Source organism: Xenopus tropicalis, chromosome 2, assembly GCF_000004195.4.
Source record: "Xenopus tropicalis strain Nigerian chromosome 2, UCB_Xtro_10.0, whole genome shotgun sequence".
Lineage (NCBI taxonomy): Eukaryota > Metazoa > Chordata > Amphibia > Anura > Pipidae > Xenopus > Xenopus tropicalis.
In genome coordinates this window covers 114,518,056-114,544,532 of record NC_030678.2, presented here as the reverse complement: position 1 = coordinate 114,544,532, position 26,477 = coordinate 114,518,056, and the positions used below count along the sequence as shown (strand labels likewise).

Here is a 26,477-nt window from a genome sequence, read left to right as displayed (position 1 = left end):
TTCCTTTTTCTCTGTAATAATAAAATAGTGCCTTGCACTTGATCACAACTAAGATGTAATTAATCTTTAATGGAGGCTAAACAATTCTATTTGGTTTAATAAATGTTAAAATGATTTTTCAGTAGACTTAAGGTATGGTGATCCAAATTACGGAAAGAACTCCTTAACCGAAAAACACTAGGTCCTGAGCATTCTGGATAATGGTTTCATTCCTGTATATGATTTAGACTTGCAAACTAGGAGGCACCAATGGACGAAAGGTGTGGGAGAACCCTGTACTCAGTGTGCTTAAGGTGCATTGCCTTGGGTGTAAGTGCATTGACCCTATGTACCCTAACTATATATGTATATAATATGTTTTTCACAATTATTTGTTACATTCTGTGTTTGTTTGGGGTTGCCTAGCAACAACCTTGGCGCCCTTTTGTGTTTAAAAACGTGTGTACTACTCTGAGATGTTACTGTCCCTGATGAAAGTTCCAGGCAGGAACTGAAACGTCGGACTGAATAAAGCCTCAAATTTTCTTATGTAAACCTTTTGTGATTCTTCATGAAAAACTGCCTGCGAGTGATGTCATTCTAACCTTGTGTAATATGTTAAAAGAATATATATGTATATATGTTTAAAGAAATAGTTCAGTGTTGAATGAAACTGTGTAAAATAGAAAGACTGTGCAAAATAGAAAATGTTCTCAATATAATTAGTTAGCCAAAAATGTAATCTATAAAGGCTGGAGTAAACAGATGTCTAACATAATAGCCAGAACACTACTTCCTCCTTAGCAGCTCTCTAAGCTGTTAGCAGTCAGTAACCAATCAGTGACTTTAGGGGGGGTCACATTGGACATTACTGTTCAGTTAGTTTGCATTTGAATCTGACCTGCGTGCTCACAAACTAACTGAACAATTATATCCCATATGGCCCCCCTAAAGTCACCGACTAACTGAGAGGTTAGAGAGCTGAAAGAAGGAAGTAGTGTTCTGGCTATTATGTTAGACATCTGCTCACTCCAGCGTTTATAGATTACATTTTTGCCTAACTAACTATATTAAAGTTATTTGAGAATGCAAGAATTTGAGTTATTCTTTTAACTGAATGGATGCATGCAAATCACTGTCTCTTGTACCTTTTTATGGAAACCAAGCAAAGGGAAAGGAGGGGTTTATATCTAACTTTTAGCGCAGCAGTAAAGAGAGACTAAGGTTTATCAGAGTGCAAGTCACATGACTGTTAGCACTTGGGAAAAAAGTGGAAATCAGTGCAGGATTTCCTTCAGTAGCAGAATAGGGCTACATATGTTTGATCTTAGTAAAGGAATGGAATAATTTCAATACTTTTAATAACAAGTGTATTAGTACATCAGCAGCTAAATGTTAACAGCACCCAAAAATGAAATGTTTGCAGGCCAAGAAAGCTTTAGTGCTGAATAATCTTAATAGAACTAACTGTTCATATTTACCAAAGACATCTGTCTTTTTTATTAAACCTAACACTTCACATTTAATTAAATTTGTATATCTTGTACATAGTAATTACATGTGCTGTTTCTGTGAATTGGAATCAATAATATGAGTTCTTTTTATCAGCATGCTTATTCCTGTAGTCTTGGCTAGAGCAATACATTCTGACAGTATTTATAATTAGTTGGGTGTTGTATTGGCTCAGTTATAATGCAGAAATAATGCTTGAACTATGACAGAAAGTAATTAAAGGACACAGGAGTTACAAATGAGAAATACTTGTACTGTGGCACAAGGTCATATTCTAAACCCATTTACAATGTAATAACTATCTAATGAAGAATATTACAATACAAAATGCAAACGTTTGTTTTTATTTATGTAATGACATTTCCCTATTACTGTGAAGGTGAAGTGAATCCTAACCCGTAGGGACTGATATATATAACTGCTGTAGAACAAAATCAGTTTTGAACAGATTTCTATTATTTTGTATTCACCACACAAAAAAATTAACATATATTTTGTGGCAGAAAATCTTTTTTCAAACATCTTTTTATAAATTGACAAATATTTGCACTTAACACAACACAAAACACATTCGCAAGCAGAACTCATACAGTATTAAACGATATTAAATCAGTTCATACAAACTACAAGTGATGAGGGAAATTTTTCGCCAGGCTTGGATTCGCTGCAGAAAAATTCACTGCTGATGCAGTTTATTTGCCTGTGTATGGGCATCCCAGATGGACCTACCCAATATCTGGCCTAAAACTGGCCATATATTTATACATAGTTATCATGTCACCTCTTAAGCGCCTCTTCTCCAGTGTAAACAGACCCAACCTGGCCAGTCTTTCTTCATAACCGAGACTTTCCATACCCTTTACCAGCTTAGTTGCCCTTCTCTGGACCCTCTCTAACTCAATAATGTCCCGTTTGAGCACTGGAGACCAAAACTGAACAGCATATTCTAGATGGGGCCTTACCAGCGCTTTGTAAAGGGGAAGAATAACCCCCTCCTCCCGTGAATCTATACCCCTTTTAATACAGCTCAAAACCTTGTTTGCCCTTGCAGCTGCTGCCTGGCATTGCTTGCTACAGCCAAGTTTATTATCTACAAGGACTCCAAGGTCCTTCTCCATTATGGATTTGCCTAGTGCAGTCCCATTAAGGGTATACGGGGCTTGCATATTTTTACATCCCAGGTGCATGACCTTACATTTATCCACATTAAATCTCATCTGCCACTCAGCCGCCCAGATTGCCAGTTGGTCAAGATCCTGCTGCAAGGATGCCACATCCTGGATAGAATAAAAAGTGGACCCAGTACAGAACCCTGAGGGACCCCACTGAGAACCTTACTCTAAGTAGAGAATGTACCATTAACAACCACCCTCTGTACCCGATCCTGTAGCCAGTTTTCTATCCATGTGCAAATGACTTCACTAAGACCAATAGACCTTCGTTTAGAAAGCAGTCATTTGTGGGGAACGGTATCAAATGCTTTGGCAAAATCCAAATAGATTATATCTACTGCATCCCCACTGTCCAGCTTCTTACTTACCTCATCATAAAAAGCTATTAAATTGGTCTGACATGACCTGCCCTTCATAAAGCCATGCTGATTACTGCTCATAATGCCATTCTCCACTACATAATTTTGAATGTGATCCCTTACATAGTTACATAGTTACATAGGGTTGAAAAAAGACCCGTGTCCATCAAGTTCAACCCATCCAAGTAAACCCAGCACACCTAACCCACACCTACCAATCTATACTCACATACATAAACTATAAATACAACCACTAGTACTAACTGTAGATATTAGTATCACAATAGCCTTGGATATTCTGATTGATCAAGAACTCATCCAGGCCCCTCTTAAAGGCATTAACAGAATCTGCCATTACCACATCACTAGGAAGGGCATTCCATAACCTCACTGCCCTCACCGTGAAAAACCACCTACGCTGCTTCAAATGGAAGCTCCGTTCCTCTAATCTAAAGGGGTGACCTCTGGTGCGTTGATTGTTTTTATGGGAAAAAAGAACATCCCCCAACTGCCTATAATCCCCTCTAATGTACTTGTACAGAGTAATCATGTCCCCTCGCAAGCGCCTCTTTTCCAGAGAAAACAACCCCAACCTCGACAGTCTAACCTCATAGTTTAAATCTTCCATCCCCTTAACCAGTTTAGTTGCACGTCTCTGCACTCTCTCCAGCTCATTAATATCCTTCTTAAGGACTGGAGCCCAAAACTGCACTGCATACTCAAGGTGAGGCCTTACCAGGGACCTATAAAGGGGCAAAATTATGTTCTCATCCCTTGAGTCAATGCCCTTTTTTATACAAGACAGCACTTTATTTGCTTTAGTAGCCACAGAATGACACTGCCTGGAATTAGACAACTTGTTATCAACAAAAACCCCTAGATCCTTCTCCATTAAGGAAACCCCCAACACACTACCATTCAGTAGATAGTTTGCGTTTATATTATTTCTACCAAAGTGCATAACTTTGCACTTATCAACATTGAACCTCATTTTCCAGTTTGCTGCCCAGTTATCTAATTTTGTCAAATCGCTCTGCAAAGCGGCAGCATCCTGCATGGAACTTATAGTTTTGCACAATTTAGTGTCATCAGCAAAAATAGAAACAATACTGTCTATGCCCACCTCCAGGTCATTAATAAACAAGTTAAACAGCAAAGGCCCAAGGACTGACCCCTGCGGTACTCCACTAACCACACTGGTCCAATTAGAAAATGTTCCATTTACAACCACTCTTTGTACTCTATCCTTCAGCCAGTTCTCTATCCAATTACAAATATTATGTTCTAGGCCAATATTCCTTAATTTGATCATTAACCTTCTGTGAGGTACTGTATCAAACGCTTTAGCAAAGTCCAAGTAGATGACATCAACTGCCATTCCAGCATCAAGGTTCCTACTCACCTCCTCATAAAAGGCAACTAAATTAGTCTGGCAAGATCTGTTACGCATAAAACCATGCTGGCACAAACTAATAGTATTGTGAACTGCAATGTATTCAAGTACCCTATCCCTTATTACCCCTTCCAAAAGTTTTCCTACTACTGATGTCAGACTAACAGGCCTATAGTTTTCAGGCTGAGAACGGGATCCCTTTTTAAATAACGGCACCACATTAGCAATCCGCCAGTCTCTTGGCACCATGCCAGACCTCAATGAATCCTGAAAAATTAAGTGAAGAGGTTTGGCAATCACAGCGCTCAGCTCATTTAATACCCTGGGATGAATCCCATCCGGCCCTGGACCTTTGTTTACCTTTACATGTTCAAGTCTCTTTTGAATTAACAAGCCTTCAAATAACTTGCCCACCACGGATGTCAAACTTACAGGCCTATAATTGCCAGGCTGAGATCTTACTCCCTTTTTAAATATAGGAATGACATTCACCTTCTTCCAATCCCACCATACCTGATGAAAGTGAGTCTGAGAATATCAGAAACAAAGGCCACTGTAAATCTGCCCTTAGCTATCTCAGTAGCCGAGGGTGTATTCCATCTGGCCCAGGTGCCTTGTTTACATTTATCTTGTGTAACCCTTTAAGCACCATATCCTGTGTCAACCACTGCATAGTTGGAGCTGAGGCAACAGTGCAGCTATTGGGTGGGACTTGGCCCTCTGGCTCCTCTACTGTATACACAGAAGAAAATAACTGGTTAAGCACATCTGCCTTTTCTGTATCTGCTGTAACCATATTGTTACCATTACCCAATGGGGCCACACCCTCAACCTGCATCTTTTTACTATTAATATACTTAAAAAGCTTTTTGGGGATTAGTCTTGGCCTCTGCCGCAATGCGATCTTCATTTACTATCTTAGCCTTCCGGATTGCTGTTTTACAACACTTGTTACAGTGTTTATATTCATTAAACGCAGCTACTGTCCCCTCTGACTTATATTTCTTAAAAGCTTTCCTTTTTTTCCCTATTAACTTTTTTTAACTCAGAGTTAAGCCACATAGGGTGATTCTTAACACTTCTACTTTTTCTTATTCATGGAATAAATTGAGAACAGTAATGATTTAATATCATTTTAAATTACAACCATTTCTGCTCTGTTTTATCAGAAAACATAATGCCCCAATCTATGCCCTGAAGCGCTACCCTTATAGGTGTAAAATTTGCCTTCCTAAAATTCATTGTCTTTGTTGCCCCCGTGTAAATTTGTTTCCTGCACCAAACAATAAAATGAAATAACATTATGGTCACTATTACCCAGGGGTTCAACCACTTGCACATTTGCTATACGTTCCGGGTCATTAGATATCACTAGATCTAGTATAGCATGGTTCCTGGTTGGCTCCTCAACAACCTGTGACATAAAGTTGTCATGCAGCAAGTTTATAAACTTGTTCCCATTTACTGTCCTGGCAGTAGAGATGTAGCGAACCTCACAAAAAAAGTTTGCGAACCCGTTCGCGAACTTATGCCAAAAAGTGCGAACTTTTGCAAACTTTGCGAACCCCATAGACTTCAATGAGAAGGCGAACTTTAAAACCTAGAAAAGCCATTTCTGGCCAGAAAACTGATTTTAAAGTTGTTTAAAGGGTGCCATGACCTGGACAGTGGCATGCAGGAGGGGGATCAAGGGCAAAAATTTCTCTGAAAAATACGTTGTTGACACAGCGTTGTGTTTTGTGCTGTAAAGGGCACAAATCACACTACATTTCTAATGAACAACAGCAAACAGCACTGGACATGTTAAAGAACAGTAAGATAAATAAAAATTTTTTTAAAAAAAAGTGATCTCTGGTTGGTGCTGGTGGTGAACTACTAGGAGCAGCACACCAGTCCCCAACACAGCTAGACTAATAGCACTGGGCTCTATAAATTATAGTAGCAAAGTAAAAAAACACAAATAAAAAAAATGATGTGAATGTGTGGTTGGTGCTTAGTGCACTACTATGACCAGCACACCTGTCTCCAACACACACAGACGGAGCTGCAGTACACAATGAAAAGAAGAGTAACAGTAATCAGAAAATAAAAGCAGTCCTTACAAGGACTATTGGGTTACAGCAGATGAGATCAGCAGGACAGATGTCAACAGCAGCTACATACAGAGCAGTAGAAAGTAGTCAGCAAAGCTACCTAAACTGTCCCTCAAACCCCTGCACAGCTCTCTCCCTATGCTAACTCATCAAGCACACACAGACAGAATGTAAAATGGCTGCTGGGCTTCGGTTTATATATGGAAGGGAGTGGTCCGGGGGGGGGGGTGGTCCAGGAGGGAGAGCTGCCTGATTGGCTGCCATGTATCTGCTGGCTCTGGGGCGAGAGGTCAAAATTTGGCTCCAGCTAAGGCGAACCCAAAATTGCGAACATCGCTAAAAGTTCGCGAACATGCGAACACTCGATTTTCGTGCGAATTAGTTCGCCGGCGAACAGTTCGCTACATCTCTACCTGGCAGTACTATGGCTCCAGTCAATATCTGGATAATTAAAATCCCCTATTATTACCCGAAGCAAGTCTCCTCCCCCATTTTCCCTTACTGTGCCCACTACCTCATCTATCCTGTCTACCACAGAATTACCCGCTGCACCCTCCCCCCCCTCCAACCCTCTAGCCATCTTCCCCCAAAGCAACTGCCCCATCATCATACTGGAACTCATATTGCCAATTGTCAATTTGATCAATAGCTAACTTTTATTTGATAAAGCATCTGCTAAGTGTTCAAAAGCATTTATCAAAGCTTCAGAATGTAATGGGACCAGACCAGGGGGTGGGTTTGCTGCCTTATTTGTATATAAATCTCTGCTCCACACTGGCTCTCAGGTAGGAAAGCGGCTAGAGCGGGGATTTATATGCAAGAGAGGGGCGCCAAGTCAAGACAGGGGGGCAGGGTTGAGTCTTCTCTGCACCCCTCCCCTTTTTTTGCTAGGGGGGCCCAGCGCACAGTAGTTATGCCACTGCCCAATGGTAACCCATGTAATTTTTTTTTAAATGCTAGTATTTGTACATCTTGCCCTTGGGATAAAATTGCTTAAATAAAATATAGAATAATTGCAATGAGAATGAAAATGCTCGCTTCATTCTCTGGTTCATCTCCCTTTGATAGCAAAGAGAAGATCCATGAGTTACCATGCACAAAAGGCTATCACCAGAAACATACTTCATTCAATGGCAATAATTATTGGTCCAGAGGGAGCCTTGTTACTTCCGGTTGATGACCACAGCAATTGATTCACAGCATGTAGGGAGTCAAAAAGTAATCAAAAAACATTTTTTTTTACAGACATAACAGGTGTAGATACTTGTAGTTCCTGACAAGCTATGACTAAGTGCCTTTGGGGCATGACATGCGTAGAGTTCTGTCCATTCATTGGCTGATGCAACCTATCATGTACAGTACATGTACAGTACAGTACATGGCCCTTAAAAATTGCAGTTTTTCTATTTCGAATTACCCATTAAGACATACTACTAAAAAATTATATTTTTATGAAAATGGTTTATTTAGGTAAAACAGTGTTTTACATGCGGTATGCAGAAACCTGCTATGTTCAGGTGTTTAGTTTCCCTTTACACATAGAAACACCAGTTACATAATTACATTTCCTCATTGAAATCGAGAATACCTAACAGAATGTCCATATCATACCTGTGTGACATTATTAATCATGGGCGCAGGTGGCGAGATATTTAGAAATTGGATTCTGTACTGTGTATGAATATTATAACAATTGCCTCTAAGCAGTTAATTGTCCAGTGGGCACAATGCTTTTTGAAATCTGAGAAAAAAACAGAATCTTGTAAAAAGTGGTGAATTGCACATATTTGTGCTCTTTGCTCCATGTCTGCTCTTAGTTATTAAGACCTCTATTTCAAATGTGTCAACAACCCAACATGAACCTTTTAAAAGTTGTTATGAAAGATCACCGTAATGTGCAAGTAAATAAGTTGTTTTTATGCACATTTTTTGGAAAATGTAATAAAAGATGCAATGTTTGCTACTGGTCTAATCACTTATAACAACCAGTCAGCAGGAAGCATTTAGCGGTCACTTTATTGGTTGCTATGGGTAATGGCACCTGGGCAAACTTTAGGGATCATTTATGTTTCCCCAGGGTGCAAGTGCTAGGGGCAAAAGAGTGCACCCCTTAGTGCTGATCTAGCAAATACTTGCACCCCAGGTAAAGCTGTACTCATTGTGCCAGATTGAAAATCCACAAATGTGAGCCCTGTCCTTTCCACCTGCCACAGGGCAGTCTGTAAGAACATGGTCCCATTTAAAGGGAAACAAAAGGCAAAATCAGTTGGGGGTGCCAAAATGTTAGGCACCCCCAAGTGACTTTAACCGCTTACCTCGTACCCCGGGCTGGTGCCCCTGTTAGGAGAAAACAGCACCAGCCCAGGGTACCTGGAGCGGATTGCTTCCTTCTTCCGGCTTCCGTTGCTGGAATGCTAGCGGTGGGCGCATGCGCAGTAGAGTGAAAAGCCGACTTTAATGTTTAAGTTCGGCTTTTCACTCTACTGCGCATGCGCGCGCAGCGAATCAGGAAGAAGGAAGTGCCGGCAGCTACCCCGGGCTGGTGCTGTTCCCTCCTCACAGGGGCAACAGCCCGGGGTAAAAGGTAGGTGGTCAAAGTCACTTGGGGGTGCCTAACATTTTGGCACCCCCAAGTGACTTTGACTTTCTTTTTCCTTTAAGCCTGCACCTCCTGCAGCTCCCTAACTTGCATGTTAGTATGATACGTTAGGTCCGGGATCCCCAACCAGTGGCTCAGGAGCAACATGTTGCTCACAAACCCTTTGGATGTTGCTCCCAGTGGTCTCAAAGCGGTTGCTTGTTTTTTAATTCCTGTTTAGGAGGCAAATTTTGATTACATAAAACCAGGTGTAATATTGCCAAAAAGAGCTTTCCAGTCAACATAGGGGCTATCAAATAACCAATTATAGCTCTCATTGGCACCTCCAGGAGCTTTTTTCATGCTGTGTTGCTCTCCAAAACTTTTTCCACTTGAATGTGGCTCGCGGGTTTAAAAGGTTGGGGATCCCTGCGTTAGGTGATGGGTAAGGGGCAGGAATGGGTATGCCTACATGCCCCCCCAGCCACCTGATATGACCAGTAACACAATAAAGTGAGTCCTTGTGCTCTAAAATGGACACAATGGTCTATATGACACAATTCATTATGGTATTACTCTGCATAGCTTATCTATTATTCGCTATATAAACTGGGCTCTAACATTTAGATCTTATTTAGATAAACTATATCAGGGCTTCTGAAACTCACACATACATATTCTTCCATTGCAGAGTAACTGGAATGTTTTTAAATTCATACAAAACTTTTTTTATTTTTGGTTTTACTGACCCTTTAAGAATGGTATCACATGCTAATGGACCTAGGAATTCCAGCTGGGAGTGTGACTGTGTGAAGCACAATGTGATGCTCACTCTCTCTGCATTGCAGGATGCCTGTTTTACTGGGCTGATCCCAATTACATGGTGACCTATTCATTTCCCCTGATCAAAGCTTTATTCAGAAAACTAAAGGCAGCCTGTTGCTCACGTAGCTGAGAGGGTTGGCTAATGTTTCCTCCTTGAACTAAACTCTTTCACTTCTTTAATGCTCTTTTTCTGCCATCTCCCTTTCACCACATCCACACCTTCCTTCAGACTGGGACATTAAACTTTCCTATTAATAACTCATTTGCCAACACACACAAAAGGTATGTTTTTTTTCTTCACAATTATTATTAAAAAAATGTAATGTTCTATATTGGTATTTTAATTATTTATTAATATTTGTGACTATGTAGATTAGAATTCTACTAGATGTATTTATTCTATTAGAACTTAAACAATAATACTGAGTAAGAGATCTGAAAGCATCAGCATCTAAATCTGACTTTAAATTCCAGAATATGTAATAATAACAATAATCATTTTCTGCTAATGCAAATAAGTTTATTCTTTGACTGGCTATTTCAAATAGAAATGTATATGAATATTTATTTTTTAAAATTTGGACTGTGCTAACCTTCTTTGCAACTGATATTTGCTCCTGATGTGCTTATTTACACATGGGTAGGTAACCCATACATTAAACATTAGTGCCTACCCATAATGTAGTGCACTCTGTACTTTGTCCCAGAGTGGTACTAGAAAGTAGTTTACTTCACTCCTGTCTTGAGCAGTGCTCGGGATGTGCCTTGTCCCTGCAGGTGCTTCTTCTTACATGTTATGAATGACGAGCAATAGCATGTAGACTGCCCACATATATAACCCTAATATAATATTCACATGTTGTGTTTCACTGTGATTCTTTCATGATTTTTATGGTGTATTTTTATTTCTAAATCTCACTGCTCTCACTTGCATAACAAATAATTCAGTCTAGCATTTAAAATTTCATTTTTGAGCCAATAAATGTATTTTTTTAGCTTTAATATTGATGTGTAGGCAGCCATCTTAGTGCATTGTGCCTCAGTCTAAGCTTTCTGCACTACACATTAAAACTGCTTTCAGGTAATCTATTGTTTCTCCTACTCCCATTTAACTGGAGGAGTCCCAAGTCGGACTTGGATTTCTTACTATTCTGATATCTACTGGGAGCTGCTATCTTGCTACCTTCCCATTGTTCCTCTAATGGGGAAGGGGGGGGGGGTGTGAAGGAGGGAGAGGGATGACTGCTGGGTGAACTTGCAGCTCAGCAGTGAAGTGTGACTGAAGTTTATCAGAGTCACATGACTGTGGAACCCTGGTAAATGCAAAATATGGTGAGCCCCATGTGAAATTTCAAACAACTGACCTCTAGCTACATATTATTTTGCACATCTTTGCATTTAAGAAGACTCCATGGCAAATACAGATATTTTCTGATCTGTTTATGTGCATGTCATGGGCTATTAGAGGGTGTGGCCATCTCTGATTGTATGAACGATTGTTGGTTCTCAGTAGCACAAGTACAATAACACTGCACCTGTTTTGCATTTGCTGTATGTTTGCCCAATATATATTCTGCACAGCGCTGTTTTGGGCAATCGAGTGTGTTTTTGCTCCTCACTCCTATGCTGGCTAGTGGGGAAGGCTAAGCTGAGATGAACACTTTGAGCTGAAGGCTTTGAATGCTGCTGTGCATGTCAGAACCCTCCAAAGTCCAGTGAATTGTTTTTCTCCATCTCTATTATTTATAAGAAAGAAACAAAAAGAGGGAATGTGCGTGCTAAAATAGAGTAAATCAAATAATTAAATTATTCATATTTTAATATACTTACAGTAAGACCATTCAATTAATAATGACCTATACAAGCACAACCTAAAGACACATCCACCTGATTGGTTTCTGAATGTTAGGACGGCTCCTGAGTTACATTAAAAGCATGTACATTGTTATATACATCTAAATGCTGTTTCCTGTCTTTGGTTTGCATACTTGGCATCTCTTTGTCCTGGTTCTAATCCTGAACTTTGCTTCACCCATGAGAGCCTTTTTAATAGTACACAAAGGCTGTGTATTACCTCCATGTATTGCCCAGGCTTGGTTCCCTGCATTGCTTTCAGCATTCATACTTTATATCTGTAGCCATTACTTTGCCTGAAAGGATGAAGAGGGGCTAGTCATATAGATTCTTATAGGATATCTGTTTAAGTTTATGCCTTTAGTAGTCTCAGATATTTAAAAAAATGTAAAGACTAGGTAAAAGCCAAAAAAACAAGCTTCCAAATGTTTGCTATTCAATATTTGTTAAAAAAAACTTTATTTTCTGCAAACTTCTTTCAGCTGATTGGACAGGAAACTATTGGCCATGAAATTCTAACCTGACATTTATAGTATGAAATAATGACTAGTGATGAGCGAATTTTTTCGCCAGGCATGAAACCGCAGCAAAATTCCGCATTTCGGCATCAGTGAATTTTTTTGCAAAGAAAAGAAAGTTGCGTTCGTCAAAAAAGTTGCGTTTTTGAGATTTTTTCAGTGGTTTCGCAAATTTTTCAGCGAAGGGAAACAGGACAGATTTGCTCATCGCTAATAATGACAAAAGGAAGGTCAAGAAACAAGTACAGTAGATATTAAAGGAACAGTAACACCAAAAATGAAAGTGTATAAAAGTAATTACAATATAATGTACTGTTGCCCTGCATTGCTACAACTGGTGTGTTTGCCTCAGAAAGACTACTATAGTTTATATAAATAAGCTGCTGTGTAGCCATGGGGGCAGCCATTCAAAGGAGAAAAGGCACAGGTTACTTAGCAGATAACAGATAAACCCCCATTATATGGGGCTTATCTACTAGTTATCTGCTATGTAACCTGTGCCTTTTCTCCTTTTTTCTAGCTTGAATGGCTGCCCCCATGGCTACACAGCAGCTTATTTATATAGTAGCTTTTCTGTAGCAAAAACACCAGTTTTTTGCAGAGCAACAGCACATTATATTTTAATTACTTTAAAAAACTTAAATTTTTTGATGTTACTGTTCCTTTAAAGATTACTAAATGATGGGTAATACACTTAGGGAGTTGTTTCTTTGCAAGTGCCATGAAATATAATAATAATAATAACAATAATAATAATAATAATAATAATGGTCGCTTACCAAATAAGAGGCTATTGCTGGAATCATCTGGATTATTATGCCGTTAATGCTTATTAAACTGTCTCACATACTGTTAAGTAAGATGACAACTGAGCTGAGGGAAAAAAGGGTACAGTTATAGAAAAAAAATTGGACTGGTTCTGCCATAAAATTATGGTGCTTTAAAGGGAACAAGCAACTCTTTTTTACATGAGCTCATTCAGTTGGGTTTATGTAGGAACAACGCTAAAGTTGTAAGTGCGGAGCAGGCGAGAGAGGGCTTCATTGCCGCTGGCTTCCTCTATAACACATATGCCAAACACAAGGCCCACAGGCCAAATCCAGCCCACCTGGCTGTTTTATGTGGCCCGCTGGTTTCTGAATGTTAGGATGCTATCATACTGCAGTAAAACATAGGAGAAATCCACCACAGCAGATTGCAAGGCAAAGCACTCACACTGAAACCTCGTTTCGTACGATATTTGGTGTGTGTATGGCTGCTCAAAGAGGCGACCCATATCGCAAAAGGCTGCGGATATTGGTCGACTCGTCGATCAGCCAGGTCAAAACATTTTGATTGGGCACCATTGTAGGCGCCAGAGCAAAATATACTTTCAGGGCTGAATCGGCAGGTGGTGGTAGAATTTCTATTGTTTCTACCTCCATATCTGACGATTCAGCCCTGAACGTCAGTGAAGGGTGGGAAGATCTTTTGTGCGACCAATGGTCACATGAAAGATCAGAATTGCTACGTGTATGGCCACCTTTAGGCTAATGTCCAATGGGGAGATTAGTTGCCCTTGATAAAACTCTGCTACCGCAAGACTTCCCACTGGCAAAAAAGACACAACAGTTCTGTAATAACTAAATACTGCAGAATATAAGTACATATAAGAACAATAGCATAGAGGTTGCACAGCACATGATCTGCATTTTTATTAATTGCTGTTGCAAGTTAGTTCTAGATTAGATAGGTTGAATTTCATGATTATAAAATTCCTGATAGAAACAGATATTATATGTTGTGGGTTTGAGGAATTCTGTAGCAATTTTCAAAGAACTCTGTCAACACTGGTGATTTTAATGAGGTCAGTTTTGACTATGAGAACACAGGCAAATTGCTTCATTTGCTGGGCTTCCCTCTAATCATATGACAGCATGGGCTGATGAATGGAATGTAGTTAGTGGATGCCTGGATTAAAAAAGAAAAAAAAATGCATGCCAGTATGTGATGATAATTGCTTTCATTAAAATGATCCCAGGGTAAAGAAACAAATGGCATGCATTGTTGATGATAAATTAACAAATAATTTGCTTGAGTTAATGTTTGTACTGTAGTGCCCAGAAAATCAAAACAAAACGGGAAATAATTATGCACTGCCTATTGTGAATATTCCAAAATTAGTACTGATGGATTTTTTAAAAACCCATGTAAAAATGTACAGCTGATTGTGTGTTGGTTGCTCCAGATGTGCCAGTGAACAAAAGCAATAAAAGAATTTTACTATACTTTTATTTACAAACTATTTCTGAATATTCAAGGGATTCTTCTCATTCATTTCTCACATTCTGATTTTAAGGTGGCCATACACACTACAATAACAATCTTTCCCACGACCATTGGTTATAGGAAAGATTGTTCTTCACTTTATTAATGTTATGAGCTAAATTGTCAGATATGCAGGTAAAAACAAAGGAATGCTTTACCCCTATCTGATGATTCAGCAAAATTGTTATGATGTTCTGGCACCTTCAAAGGCACCCAATCGAAATGTTCGGTCCTGTCCAATTGACAAAGCGGCAGATATACAAGACTTCTGCAAATATCAGTCACCTAGTCTCCAACCACACATGCACTGATTTTGTACAAAACATCGTTTTATACGATAATATCAGTATATGTATGGCCACCTTTTCATTTATGGTAATTTATGACCACAAGGGCAGTCTGCAAAATGCAATTTTAGACCCAAAATGGTATGTTTTTGTTACCCATAATTCCAGTGTTCTTGTGGACAAGTGCGGAATTGCTACAGAATTGTGCTTGCTTTTGATGCATACTGGGCAGAAGTTATCAAAATGAATGCAATTTGCACCCATGTAGATGTACTGAATCGTTTCAATATAACTCTTTTTTTGAAAAAAAGCCACTCTGCATTTTGTAAATGAGCACACCATAGTTCTTAAAATATTCAGATTGTACACTGCTTCACTTCTTTACTTTACGTCTATAAAAACTATACCATTGAAAACCTGCTGAGAACCCTCCCAAACTGGTCTCTCATAAATACAGTATACCCTTTATCGATCTCTGCCCCTCAAGCCCCCTTTCATAGATGCACTCAACCTAGCTTACCCCCCTCATCTTCCACTGTACCTGTGTTTGCTGGGCATCATAGAGGACTGTGTGGAGGGCACATCTTGCAGATTTCTTGCCCGATCTCTGCTTTACTAGGCATGAAAATGCATTATACTCTAGTGGATAGGGTTGCAACCCCCAAAAAGGAAACAGTGGATCAAATTAATCAATAGAACCAACCTTCTATTAAACTGACATACTTGGCCAGCTAAATTCTATAGACTATGGCAACTATAGGTAGAGATAGAAAAAGACCCACGGCCAAGACTATATAATACTTGAATTGATATATTAAAACCTCCCCAATCTAAGCAAGATGAGAATGTCTCTCTTGTCCCCCTTCTCTTTTTCTCTTCTTCCCTTTTTTGTCCTTTTCTATCCCTATGCTATTGGGTTATGTTTTTTCTTGTTTTTTTTGAAAATGATAAATAAAAGCAAATAGACAATCTGGGCATAAATGAGGTAAGGTATGACAATTGAAAATAAAACCAAAAATGTGCATAGACCTAGCACCGATTCATTGCTCCACTTGTTTTGTGGTAAGAATATTAATAAAATATGTGGAAGAAATATGCAGATGAGGAACCACAAATTCCCAGGCTCATAGGTACAGAGGAGCAAACATTGTTTTGACATTAAACAGCTCATGTACTAGAAGATAAGATAGATAATAATCTTGTTTAATTCATTGACATTGACATGGAAAAACTTTATGTAGGGACCCATAGGTTTAAGCTCCCTATGGTGTTATCCCCTATCCTTATCTTATCTGTGCTGTAATAGGGCAGAGCCCTCTACACTTACAGTTATTAGGCTACCCCCTATAGGTTTAGCCCAGGTTGACCACTCCCCTTGTGCAGACTATATAGTGTCTTGTACAAGGGAGTGTCTTCCTCTTTTGGCCGCATGCTGTGTTCTGGACAGATCCCAACTGAGCCTGGACCAGAATATAGGCCCAGAAGCCATTTGTACCCTAGGGGACCACCTACCCTAGTGCTAAGTCGGGGACAGGGCCCCGTGAACGAGGTAAAGCCAGCACAGTCAGATTTGTTAATAGCACCCTCTAGGAGAGGTGATTGTAGTCAGCCTATTTAGTAAGGGCAGTCAATAGCCCCAACCAGGAGTTGTAAAAGGGTTTAGTCCACCCCGGCTCTGTAGTCGTTCTTTAGGGACCGGTTTTATTAGACGCCAGGTACCAGTGTTAGGAGCTCTCCCCTGGACCACAGTCGGCCGGAACACTCCCTTCTGAAAGGTCTATATCTCAGGTGTCAACTAATCCTCTGTGCATCCTCCAAGTGGGTTATTCTGTGCCTAAAGGGTCACATCTGCTGTACTATCTGTGACCATCATACACTGCTGTGTCTGTGAGTATAACCCTGCTGCACTATCCAGTTGTGCCTTTAATAAACTTGTACTATAGTTGATCAGCAAGAATCCTCTGGCGTCCATCTTTTACCATCTGCACACCACACCTCAGTTAGTTGTAGTTCCACTACACCCTCGCTCCATCCTGATTCTCCCATATAGCGGAGGCTCACCCCTTTGTATTAAGTGTCGCAAATGTAACCCATGCTCTCTATTCATTACTAGCCTGGGTTTATTCCTAATTGGGTCAGAAAAGCGTTACATTTATATAGCCAAATATCTAGATAAAGTTTGCTCCATCTGTATCACATTAAAATTGCAAATTATATATCTGCGTTTAATAAAGGACACATCTTGATGGGAGCAAAATGTGTGCCTCTGTTTAATATGCTTGAAGTTTCATGTACAGCACTTTTACATATATTCCACCATTACATATATGTAGGGAAGTGCTAATTTACACTTTCCCTGAACACACAACCCTGTGACTTTAAATCTGAGACAACCAAAAACATGGCTGCTGACTGTACTGCAAAGGGACAGTTCCCAGTCACAGCCTGGGATTTGCTTCTGACTTTGTGACCCTGCTGAAAGAGGTTTGGATATGAAAGTGAGGCAGATCTTTCCCAGGAAGGAGAGTAGAAGGAAAGCATGGACTCTGCACATTACCACTGAGAGCTGCCTGAGGTTATTGCATCTTTCCTGTGAGTGTTCCTGTGGATTTGTACAAGTGTCTGCACCTGTAGAGCAACTACCCATATAGGGAACCCCATAATCAGAGTGCAGGGAGTTAGTTAACCCTTCCCATTCAGCCATTTAGTGAATGGAATTACTGCAGCAGGCCTGAGCTACTGTTAGGGTAGTAATCCCTGTAGGATAGTTAGGACTTCAGCCCTGTAGTGAGTTGTCAGCATGTACACTGGATCTGGATGTGGGATTATCCATCAGCCTCCGTGACACCTGCAGTGGATCTCCTCGGGATACCAGGAAGCCTTTCTCTACCCCAGCATCTCAAGCTCAGTGAGGATTAAAGCTGCCAGACTGCTTCCCTGCCTCTGCTCTGCCCCACAGGGTCTATTCCCCATTCACTGCCACTGGTTGTTGGTGAGATCCTACAGTTAAACACCCCGGGGTGCTACAATCTGGTGTTGCAACACATAACTCTGCTCATATTGATTGCCTTTATACAAGAAGTTAACTTGCGCAGACCCATAGTGTGCACACTCAGTGTTCTTAAAGTGGACATTTCTTACACAAAGGGGAATATTGTCAAATATTATATGTGTTATGTTGAAACTGTTATTCACTGTTCTCATTTCATTGCATCTTGCATATATATTACAATTTGTTTCATATCTATCAATTGTGTGGTTTATTGTCCATTACATTTGGTATATTAATCACTGCTGTTGCAGTTCCCAGGGAGCTGTTGCCCACTAGTACATGGTTTAGCCCTGGGTGGAGGCACATAAACTTTCCAAACCCCGCAAATCTCCCACTTAGCAGAGGCTTGGGATTTTTCCTGTTTGTGCCCCAGTGTGGCCCTGGATATCAGTGCCAAGAAAGCGTTACATATATATACTGTAAATGGAATCATATAAAAGTCATTTATATATAGTAAGGCAGCAGCAATAAGTCTAGAGAGGATTCATTCATACATACTGTAAATGGCACTGAAAAAAAATCATAATGAGAGAAGCTAAATTTCTTTATATAGCAACTGTAAATGAACAGCCCCTGTCCTCACACTTTATAATCTAATTTCTAAGCACTAATATTCACAGTTGCCTTTCAAACATTCTTCCTGTACTGTCCTCCAAGTTTAATAAATAAGCTGCCAGCTATTTTCCTTGTTTAGGCCGGGCTTATGTCAGTCCTTGGCCCATTCATGTACAAAAATGTTTGAGAATGACATGTTTCATTTTTTTCTTGCTAGTTTATAACACAGGCTGATAATGTGGAACAGCAAGCCAGCTAAATGCTATTTCATTAATGGCTTTCTAAGGATTTGGATGTAAGATATATATTTAAAGCATAGCTGGTTATTAGGTGCTGTCATACTAAATCACAGTCCTGCCACATTTAGCTTGCAAAATGCTGGATTTTTTTTTTTGCTGGCAAATGTCTCTCTGCATATTCCAGAGCACAGAACACATCATGTATGTTGTATGGTATGCTTGCACCACACCCACAAAAAATGTTGTCACTAATTGTATGTCACACTATGGTGTCCATAGCTGAAATACTTGAACATATGTAGTAAATCTGGTTACATGAACACTGACTTCTGTGTGACTGGATCATTTTGCCCAAGATTTGAATAAATGCAGGGTTGGACTGGGCCGGCGGTACTAAAAATAATAAATCATGAAAATCAATTGAAAAGTTGCTTAAAATTTCCCAACATACTAAAAGTTAAATAAAAGGTAAACCGCCCCTTTAATAATCTTAACTTAAATGTCAAATATTTTAATCATTTGTGCTCTTAATCGTTCCAGTTAGTATCATAATGCATTTTATTAAGCAACAATTCAATTCAAAATCATATAGGTCGTCAGAATGCATATGAAAATTATTGACCTCCAATCTGTTTCAACACAAACCAATAGGAATAGCATGTAAAATAAAATGTACAACAGTTCTGTGGCTTTAAACTTCATGTGACATGGTTTCACGTAAGTCTTCCAGTAAATGGCATAAGATTTTAAAGAAGAAACAAGCAGAGACAGTATTGAAGCTGGTGAAACACTGGACTCCTTAAGGCAAAACCCAATGCACCAATTCTGCTTCCCAAGTGTTATGTAAACAAGAATGTTAATTGTAGTTGCTGGAAGCTTTGGTCTGGAGCTTGTCATCTGAGGAGTGAGGCTTTGTGCCACTGCAATTCACGTCACAGCTATTCTGCTTTGTCCGTGCAGCAACAGAAATGTGACTGAAGAATTTTGTGGGCAGATCAAAGAAATAGTATAAATTATAATAAAATCATACTAATAATGTAGTTAGGTAACTTATTAAACTATTCCTAGTGGCAAAGTGAGATAGTATTATTAACTGCACCAACGATTTGGATGAATAGTGAACTGCATCCGAATCCTAATTTGCTAAGGAAGGCTGAGGAAGGGTTAAAGAGTAAAAGTTAAACTTCTGTGTTTATATGACAAAAAGTCACATGATTTTAAGGATTTGGATTCTGTTCGGCCAGGCATATGGATTTGGCCAAATCCGAATCCTGCTAAAAAAAGGTTGAATCCGGAACCGAATCCTGGATTTGGCGCATCCCTACAAAATACTTATTATGAAGCTATAATGGGTTCAAATATATTTATATCCAAATTGCTTTTAATCAGTTCTGGGTATGTGAAATGAGATTTTAGTGCATTGACTTTAGCTCTATATGATTTAGAGTGACCTTGCGTTCGGTATACAACTCAAATGCTAGTTTGTTAGTGGATAAGTGGTAGCTTTAAATTATGTGCATCAGTAAAACAAGGTTTGGAGAAATAGAAAACAACTGTGATTTTCAGGCAATCATAGGCATGAATGATGCTCTAAATATAGGCCAGCAGAGTCTGTAGTTCAAGGTGTTGCCTTTGATAGATAAACAGAGTCTTTTGTCCTAATTTGACATAATGTTACCTAACAAAGCTGTTTGACTTTGGTATAGTTCTTCACATATATATTAATATTCTATTTATATGTATATATATATATATGTATTTGTAAAGGTTTGTTTTCCTTCAGACGCAATCTATAACTCTCAAAGAACAACACTTCTGTGAATGATTTATGGATACAAGTGCCTCACACAGGTAAAATTATAATGATTTATAGAAAATAGAAACATTCTTGTGTAAACTGTCAGATGCTTTACCAGTCCGGTGCGTTCCCATACCTTAGGTTGCGCTGATTGGCAGGCGCACTCTGGTAATTCTAAGCGCTTGTTGGTAAACATTGCTGTGCAATTGCGCATGCCTGGTGAAGTTTTTAACTTTCCTGTCCATTTTGGTCTCAAACATACAAATATATGGGCAGAAGTATCTGCACACATCTTTTAATATCTCTTGTCCTTAGTTGGAACACTCACTGCTAAAACCCAAACTGTCTCTGGAAGCAATGTCATCACAAGAATAATTTATCAGAAACATGGATTTTTTTACGGGTAAGTAGCAGCAGTCTAAAATCAGAATGTTACAATGCCAGAAATAGGCTGGAAAAATTGCCACCATTGGTTCTGAAACAGTTGAAATGCATCTAATAGACTGAAGCATTGCTCTTTATTATCTGGCATTCTGACAAGTCAGGGCTTTGTAGATGCCAGAAGAAATCTAATTCTCTGAAAGTGTACTTCAGACTAAAAAGTTTGGTTAAGGAGAAATTATTGTTTGGGACTGTTTTGTTAGTTTGGCTGAGGGCCCCTGGTTTCAGTGAAGGCATACCTTCATGAACTGTTTAGAGAAGGCCCTTTCTTGCTACAGCATGATAATGCCCCCATATACATACTACTGTGTTCTACACAAAATTATTTTTGGATGAAACATGGATGGTTTGCACAGAACCTTGATCTTATTTCAAATTATCATCTGTGGATCAATTGCAATAAAATAATAAATAAAGTCCCTTTCCACTGTTGTTCTTAGAAAAAAAAAGACTCCTATGTTGCAAGTTGCTTCCCAAAGTGGCAGTGACTTTCTCCATCAATATCATGCCATCTAGATATTCTTTCTTTCAATTGTTCAGGCCAGAAATTCTCCAAATCAGGCTCCCATCCCATTGTTTAATGTAGAAGGCAAGGAGTATATTGATGTCTGCTGGAAGCATTTTTTGCCCTGACAAAACAGACCACATGAGAACAGGAAAAAATACATACAATCATGATTACATGATTTTCCTTTCTGGCCATTCTCCGTCCATGTCAACTACATATGGGTTAGCTCCTCCCCTTTTACCCTAGACCCTCCCGTATCAAAAGCTTTCAAACCTTCCCACTCCCTTATACAGGTGTCTATGTACCAAGCTGACAAGTTCCTTTATAATAGAGAATACGATGGGAAAAACTTGTTGACATGGAGAATGACCAGGAAAGGAAAATCACAGTAAATATGATGTAATTTTCCCTATTACCCATGCCATATACCAAAGCTTAACTCACAGGGAGGGTAATAAAATTACTAAATGAATCTCAGAACTTAAAACCTGATACTAAGATTAAGTAGATAGATTCTGCTCATATTTCAACCATGCTTATGCATCTAATTTAACCTATATTTACTAAAGGAAACTCCTCGAAGACTGCAGCCAAGGGTCCTGTGAAAAGAAAACAGGCGTTAAAGCCTACATGCCATCTAAATACAAGAAAATGAACAACTGGAAGGCAACCATTAATAATTGCCATCACGATAATATAATTGTAGTATACTGGAATTGTATGAACTAATTCCTTCAAAAAGATATACCGGTAAGAGCTGTCAAATCAAGCACTACAGCCTCACTGAGAATTACTCAAGTTGAGCTTAGGAAAACACCGGATATCTTCATCAAATATCTATAGGAATCAGATATTTTAATAGAATATGTGATTACTTTATAGTAAGGCACATCTGACTTCCACCAATTCCACACCAATCAAGGCAAAATTATGACATTTGCTGAATGAAACCCAACCCTTGACAATATTAAGCATAGAGCAAGATTAGACTATCAGGCATAGTAAAAATGTTTTAGAACTGGACAGCACCAAAGCTAAATTTGAAGCAAATTGGACATGATATCCCCTGAAAATAAGCAAATTGTGGGAAATGAACAGGATTAACACAGGAGGAAATCCTGCCACTTAGCCAGAGAACAACCAATCTGACAGCGTTTACACTAGAAAAATCAAGATAAACTGCAAACCACACACACATCTAGAGAACCCTGTAATGACCTTGTCCCCAATAGTGACACATTGCTGCACTGAAACAAATACTCAGAATAGAACCTACATTAGAATTGCCCAGAATAACCTAGAATCCTTGTACAGTTAAAAGAGAAGACTGTTTTAACTCTTTCTACCTTATGGTATGGACGTATCATAAATGTATCTGCATCCCAAGTGCCACCAGTAGCGGTAGCTAGCTTCCATTTGTATCAACAGAATGTAAAATACTGCACAGACCTACTCAATGAGTAGTGCTAACCTACTGAAATACTGGTATTATAACACTGAGAAGAACAGAACCACTGTTAACACTTGCCCTTGTTTAATAATTACAGTAAGAGGTGCATTCCTAAAGTATACTGTAGAAAGTACTCCAGTATGAAATTCTCAATATCCCTAACTATTTACAACAATAGATAGCAGTGATATGTCCTGCATTTATAAACCAATGAAATAATCTAATGTTTAGTAGTTTAACTGCAGCCATCTACCCAGTGAGGCATATTTTTTATAGGACACCACTCTGTGCTGCCAGCCCATACACCACAATAAATATGTCCTAGTATGTGTAACAGAAAGCATATCCACTGTGTGGAAAGGTTACTAATAACCCATGTAGGCATCATACCAATGATTAGTTGTAGAGGCAGCTAATCAATTGGAGCATGTTCCCCTTATGAATATACTGGACTATAAGTATAAATACCCCACACAGCCATAAACCAGGGACATAATGGTCATGATGAAGTAATATTGGCAATACCAAATACCGATCTGTAGTACCATACTACTGTCCAACTGCAGCAATACACCCTACCTCATACACCCATTTTAATATCATACTGATCTAGAGAAGGACCATCCAGCAGTAAAAACTGAGCTGAATTAACTATACCTGAGTATAGAAACTGAATGAACATAATGTAATAGAAAGGACCACAATTCCCATAATACACAACCACTGCAGTTAAAAGTTTGGGATCTACAGCAAACTCCCTTAAGGCAGTGTTTTTCAACCTTTTTTGGGCAAAGGCACACTTGTTTCATGAAAAAAATCACGAGGCACACCACCATTAGAAAATGTTAAAAAATTTAACTCTGTGCCCAGCAGCGGTGCCCCCCTAGTACACTGGTGCCCAGCAGCAGTGCCCCCCTAGTACATTGGTGCCAAGAGCAGTGCCCCCCTAGTACATTGGTGCCCAGCAGCAGTGCCCCCCTAGTACATTGGTGCCAAGAGCAGTGCCCCCCTAGTACATTGGTGCCCAGCAGCAGTGCCCCCCTAGTACATTGGTGCCAAGAGCAGTGCCCCCCTAGTACATTGGTGCCCAGCAGCAGTGCCCCCCAGTACATTGGTGCCAAGAGCAGTGCCCCCCTAGTACATTGGTGCCCAGCAGCAGTGCCCCCCAGTACATTGGTGCCAAGAGCAGTGCCCCCCTAGTACATTGGTGCCCAGCAGCAGTGCCCCCCTAGTACATTGGTGCCAAGAGCAGTGCCCCCCTAGTACATTGGTGCCCAGCAGCAGTGCCCCCCTAGTACATTGGTGCCAAGAGCAGTGCCCCCCTAGTACATTGGTGCCCAGCAGCAGTGCCCCCCAGTACATTGGTGCCAAGAGCCAGCCCCCCTAGTACATTGGTGCCCAGCAGCAGTGCCCCCCAGTACATTGGTGCCAAGAGCCAGCCCCCCTAGTACATTGGTGCCCAGCAGCAGTGCCCCCATAAGTCAGTGTGCCCCGTGGCCCCCCCTAATACATTGGTGCCCAGCAGCATTTTACTTCTGCTCTTCGGCGGCTTCTCCGGTGGCTTCAGCAGCATCTTCGTATCCCTCAGGCGCGCCGCCTCTGCACTTCTGCCTACACGCGACGCACACAGGCCCTTTTATAACGTTGCGCCCCGTGCGTACTGACGTCACCCGTACACACGGGGCGCAACCAATGACAGGGCCCGGATTTTATTAAATGGGGCCCGAGCTACTAAGAAAAACTGTAGCATCGCCGGGCCCCCTTTGAAAGTAAAAATTGCGGCCCTGCCTACGGCACAGCAGGCACTAGTGTGCCGCGGAACAGCGGTTGAAAAACGCTGCCTTAAGGTACTGACTGGCCTAAACCCAAAAGGGTCCTGAAACCCCTAGTGCAACATTGCATGCAAACCGGTATACACATAAGACCTAGATGATCTTCTCAGAAACCTCTTGGATGTGTATACTGATACTCTAAATAGCTGAATATGGCCATTGCAGTGGCACTCACAACATACAAATGGTCTTGCACAGTTGCATGCACAGTTTAGTAGACAAATTGGTCCTAACCATAATATCATAGCAGCTGGCCTAAGTTACTAATAGCCTTAGAACTTGAAGGCTGGTCCAGCATTAGCGTATCATCAGGCCCACACCTAAAAGCTGGTATTGTCCATATGAAGCGACATGCACCAAGCATATTAAGGGGCAGATTTATTATGGTGTGTAAAAAACAGCTAAAAAATTTGACACACATTGCCAGGCTTTGGCGTGTTAAAATGGCATCATTTTTACACATTTTTTCTTCCGCCAGAACGTATGTAAAATCTAGTGTTCGGATGGGAACTTCTCTATTTATTTTCCACAGTTTTTTACAGTGCTTTTTTGGTGAATTTCATTTTACACAGCATAAGTATAAGTACATTAAATAGGTTACCGCTACAGATTACGCCTGTCCAGCTGCTCTCATACCAGTATGAGTATGCCTGAATTGCTTTAGACTTAGGAAGACCAACATTCTTCTGTGTTGAACACTAGTTATACATTAGTCCTTTGACTTAAAGGCTCTAATGTAAAGGTTGGATTGTGATATACACAGTACACAATTACTGAGTGTCTCTAAATGTAAAAGGGCCTGTTGTGTTATACAATTACTAAGTGGCCCTATATCATAGCTCCCAACTGTCCCGATTTTTGTGGGACAGTCCCTCTTTTGACAGCTCAACCCGAGTCCTGGATTCTTAATGAAAAGTCCCTCATTTCCCTTTGATCTCCTGCACTGAACGCTAAATAAGACACAAATGTTTCTCAAACTTAATTAAAAAATAGCTTTTGACAGAGAGCCCAGATAGTTAACAAGCCACACCTGCACTTAGATACATTGTTTCTCACATTTAATTAAATAAGTAGGCATTTGAGAATTCCGAATTTTTCTGCACCGAATTTTCAAAGAAGTTTTGCAAAACAATTTGCCAATGGCGAAATGCGGGAATTCGCTGCAAATCCATGCCTGCCGAAAAAATTCACTCATCACTACATTCATTATTAACATAATAGAGAAACTAGAATATCAGCAATTAGCAGAGTAACAACTGGAATAACTGAATATACATGATCCCCTTAAATCGCCATACATCAGGCATTTGCAGAAAATATTCATTTGTTATTTGAAAAACAGACCTGTTATAGAACTGTTTGCACCAAGTTCAGTTTTCTGCCTCTAGGTGATAGTGACACAGAATCAGAGCCAGAAGCCTGTAACCAGAGCCCCACATAGCAGGGCGTGGCTAGCACTGCAGGTAAGTGGCTAATTAGCTCAGCTAAGGCTTATTTGGAATCAGCCTGCACATGAAAGCCCCAGAACTGGATACAATTCCTCAAACCAATCTGCATGTGGAATAGAGACCTGCAGCCTGAACTGGTCAGTCCCCACATGAATACAGATACCTGTTCATTCACCAGGACCTTGTAACAACATAAGGAACAAGCTTCATCACCAACATGGTAAGAGCCTTAAGTTATCCACATGAAAGATAAGATAAGATTAGTGATGGGCAAAAT

At 40.0% G+C, this 26,477-nt stretch overlaps 1 protein-coding gene across 2 annotated transcripts in view; it reads left to right on the top strand.

Annotated features, from left to right (window-relative positions):
- The first annotated feature begins 10,050 nt into the window (after window positions 1-10,050).
- The window catches only part of oca2 (oculocutaneous albinism II), a 129,521-nt gene continuing 113,094 nt past the window's right edge, over window positions 10,051-26,477 (top strand). Inside the window, exon 1 of one of the 2 annotated variants that reach the window (XM_031897023.1) lies at window positions 10,051-10,193. Coding sequence is in view for 1 of the 2 variants with exons in the window: in XM_012957695.3 (XP_012813149.2) it covers window positions 26,418-26,420 (3 nt within the window). In the remaining variant the exon portion in view is untranslated. Of the gene's footprint in view, window positions 10,194-26,242; window positions 26,421-26,477 lie in introns of those variants that run through there. The other variant, XM_012957695.3, reaches the window with a different exon arrangement.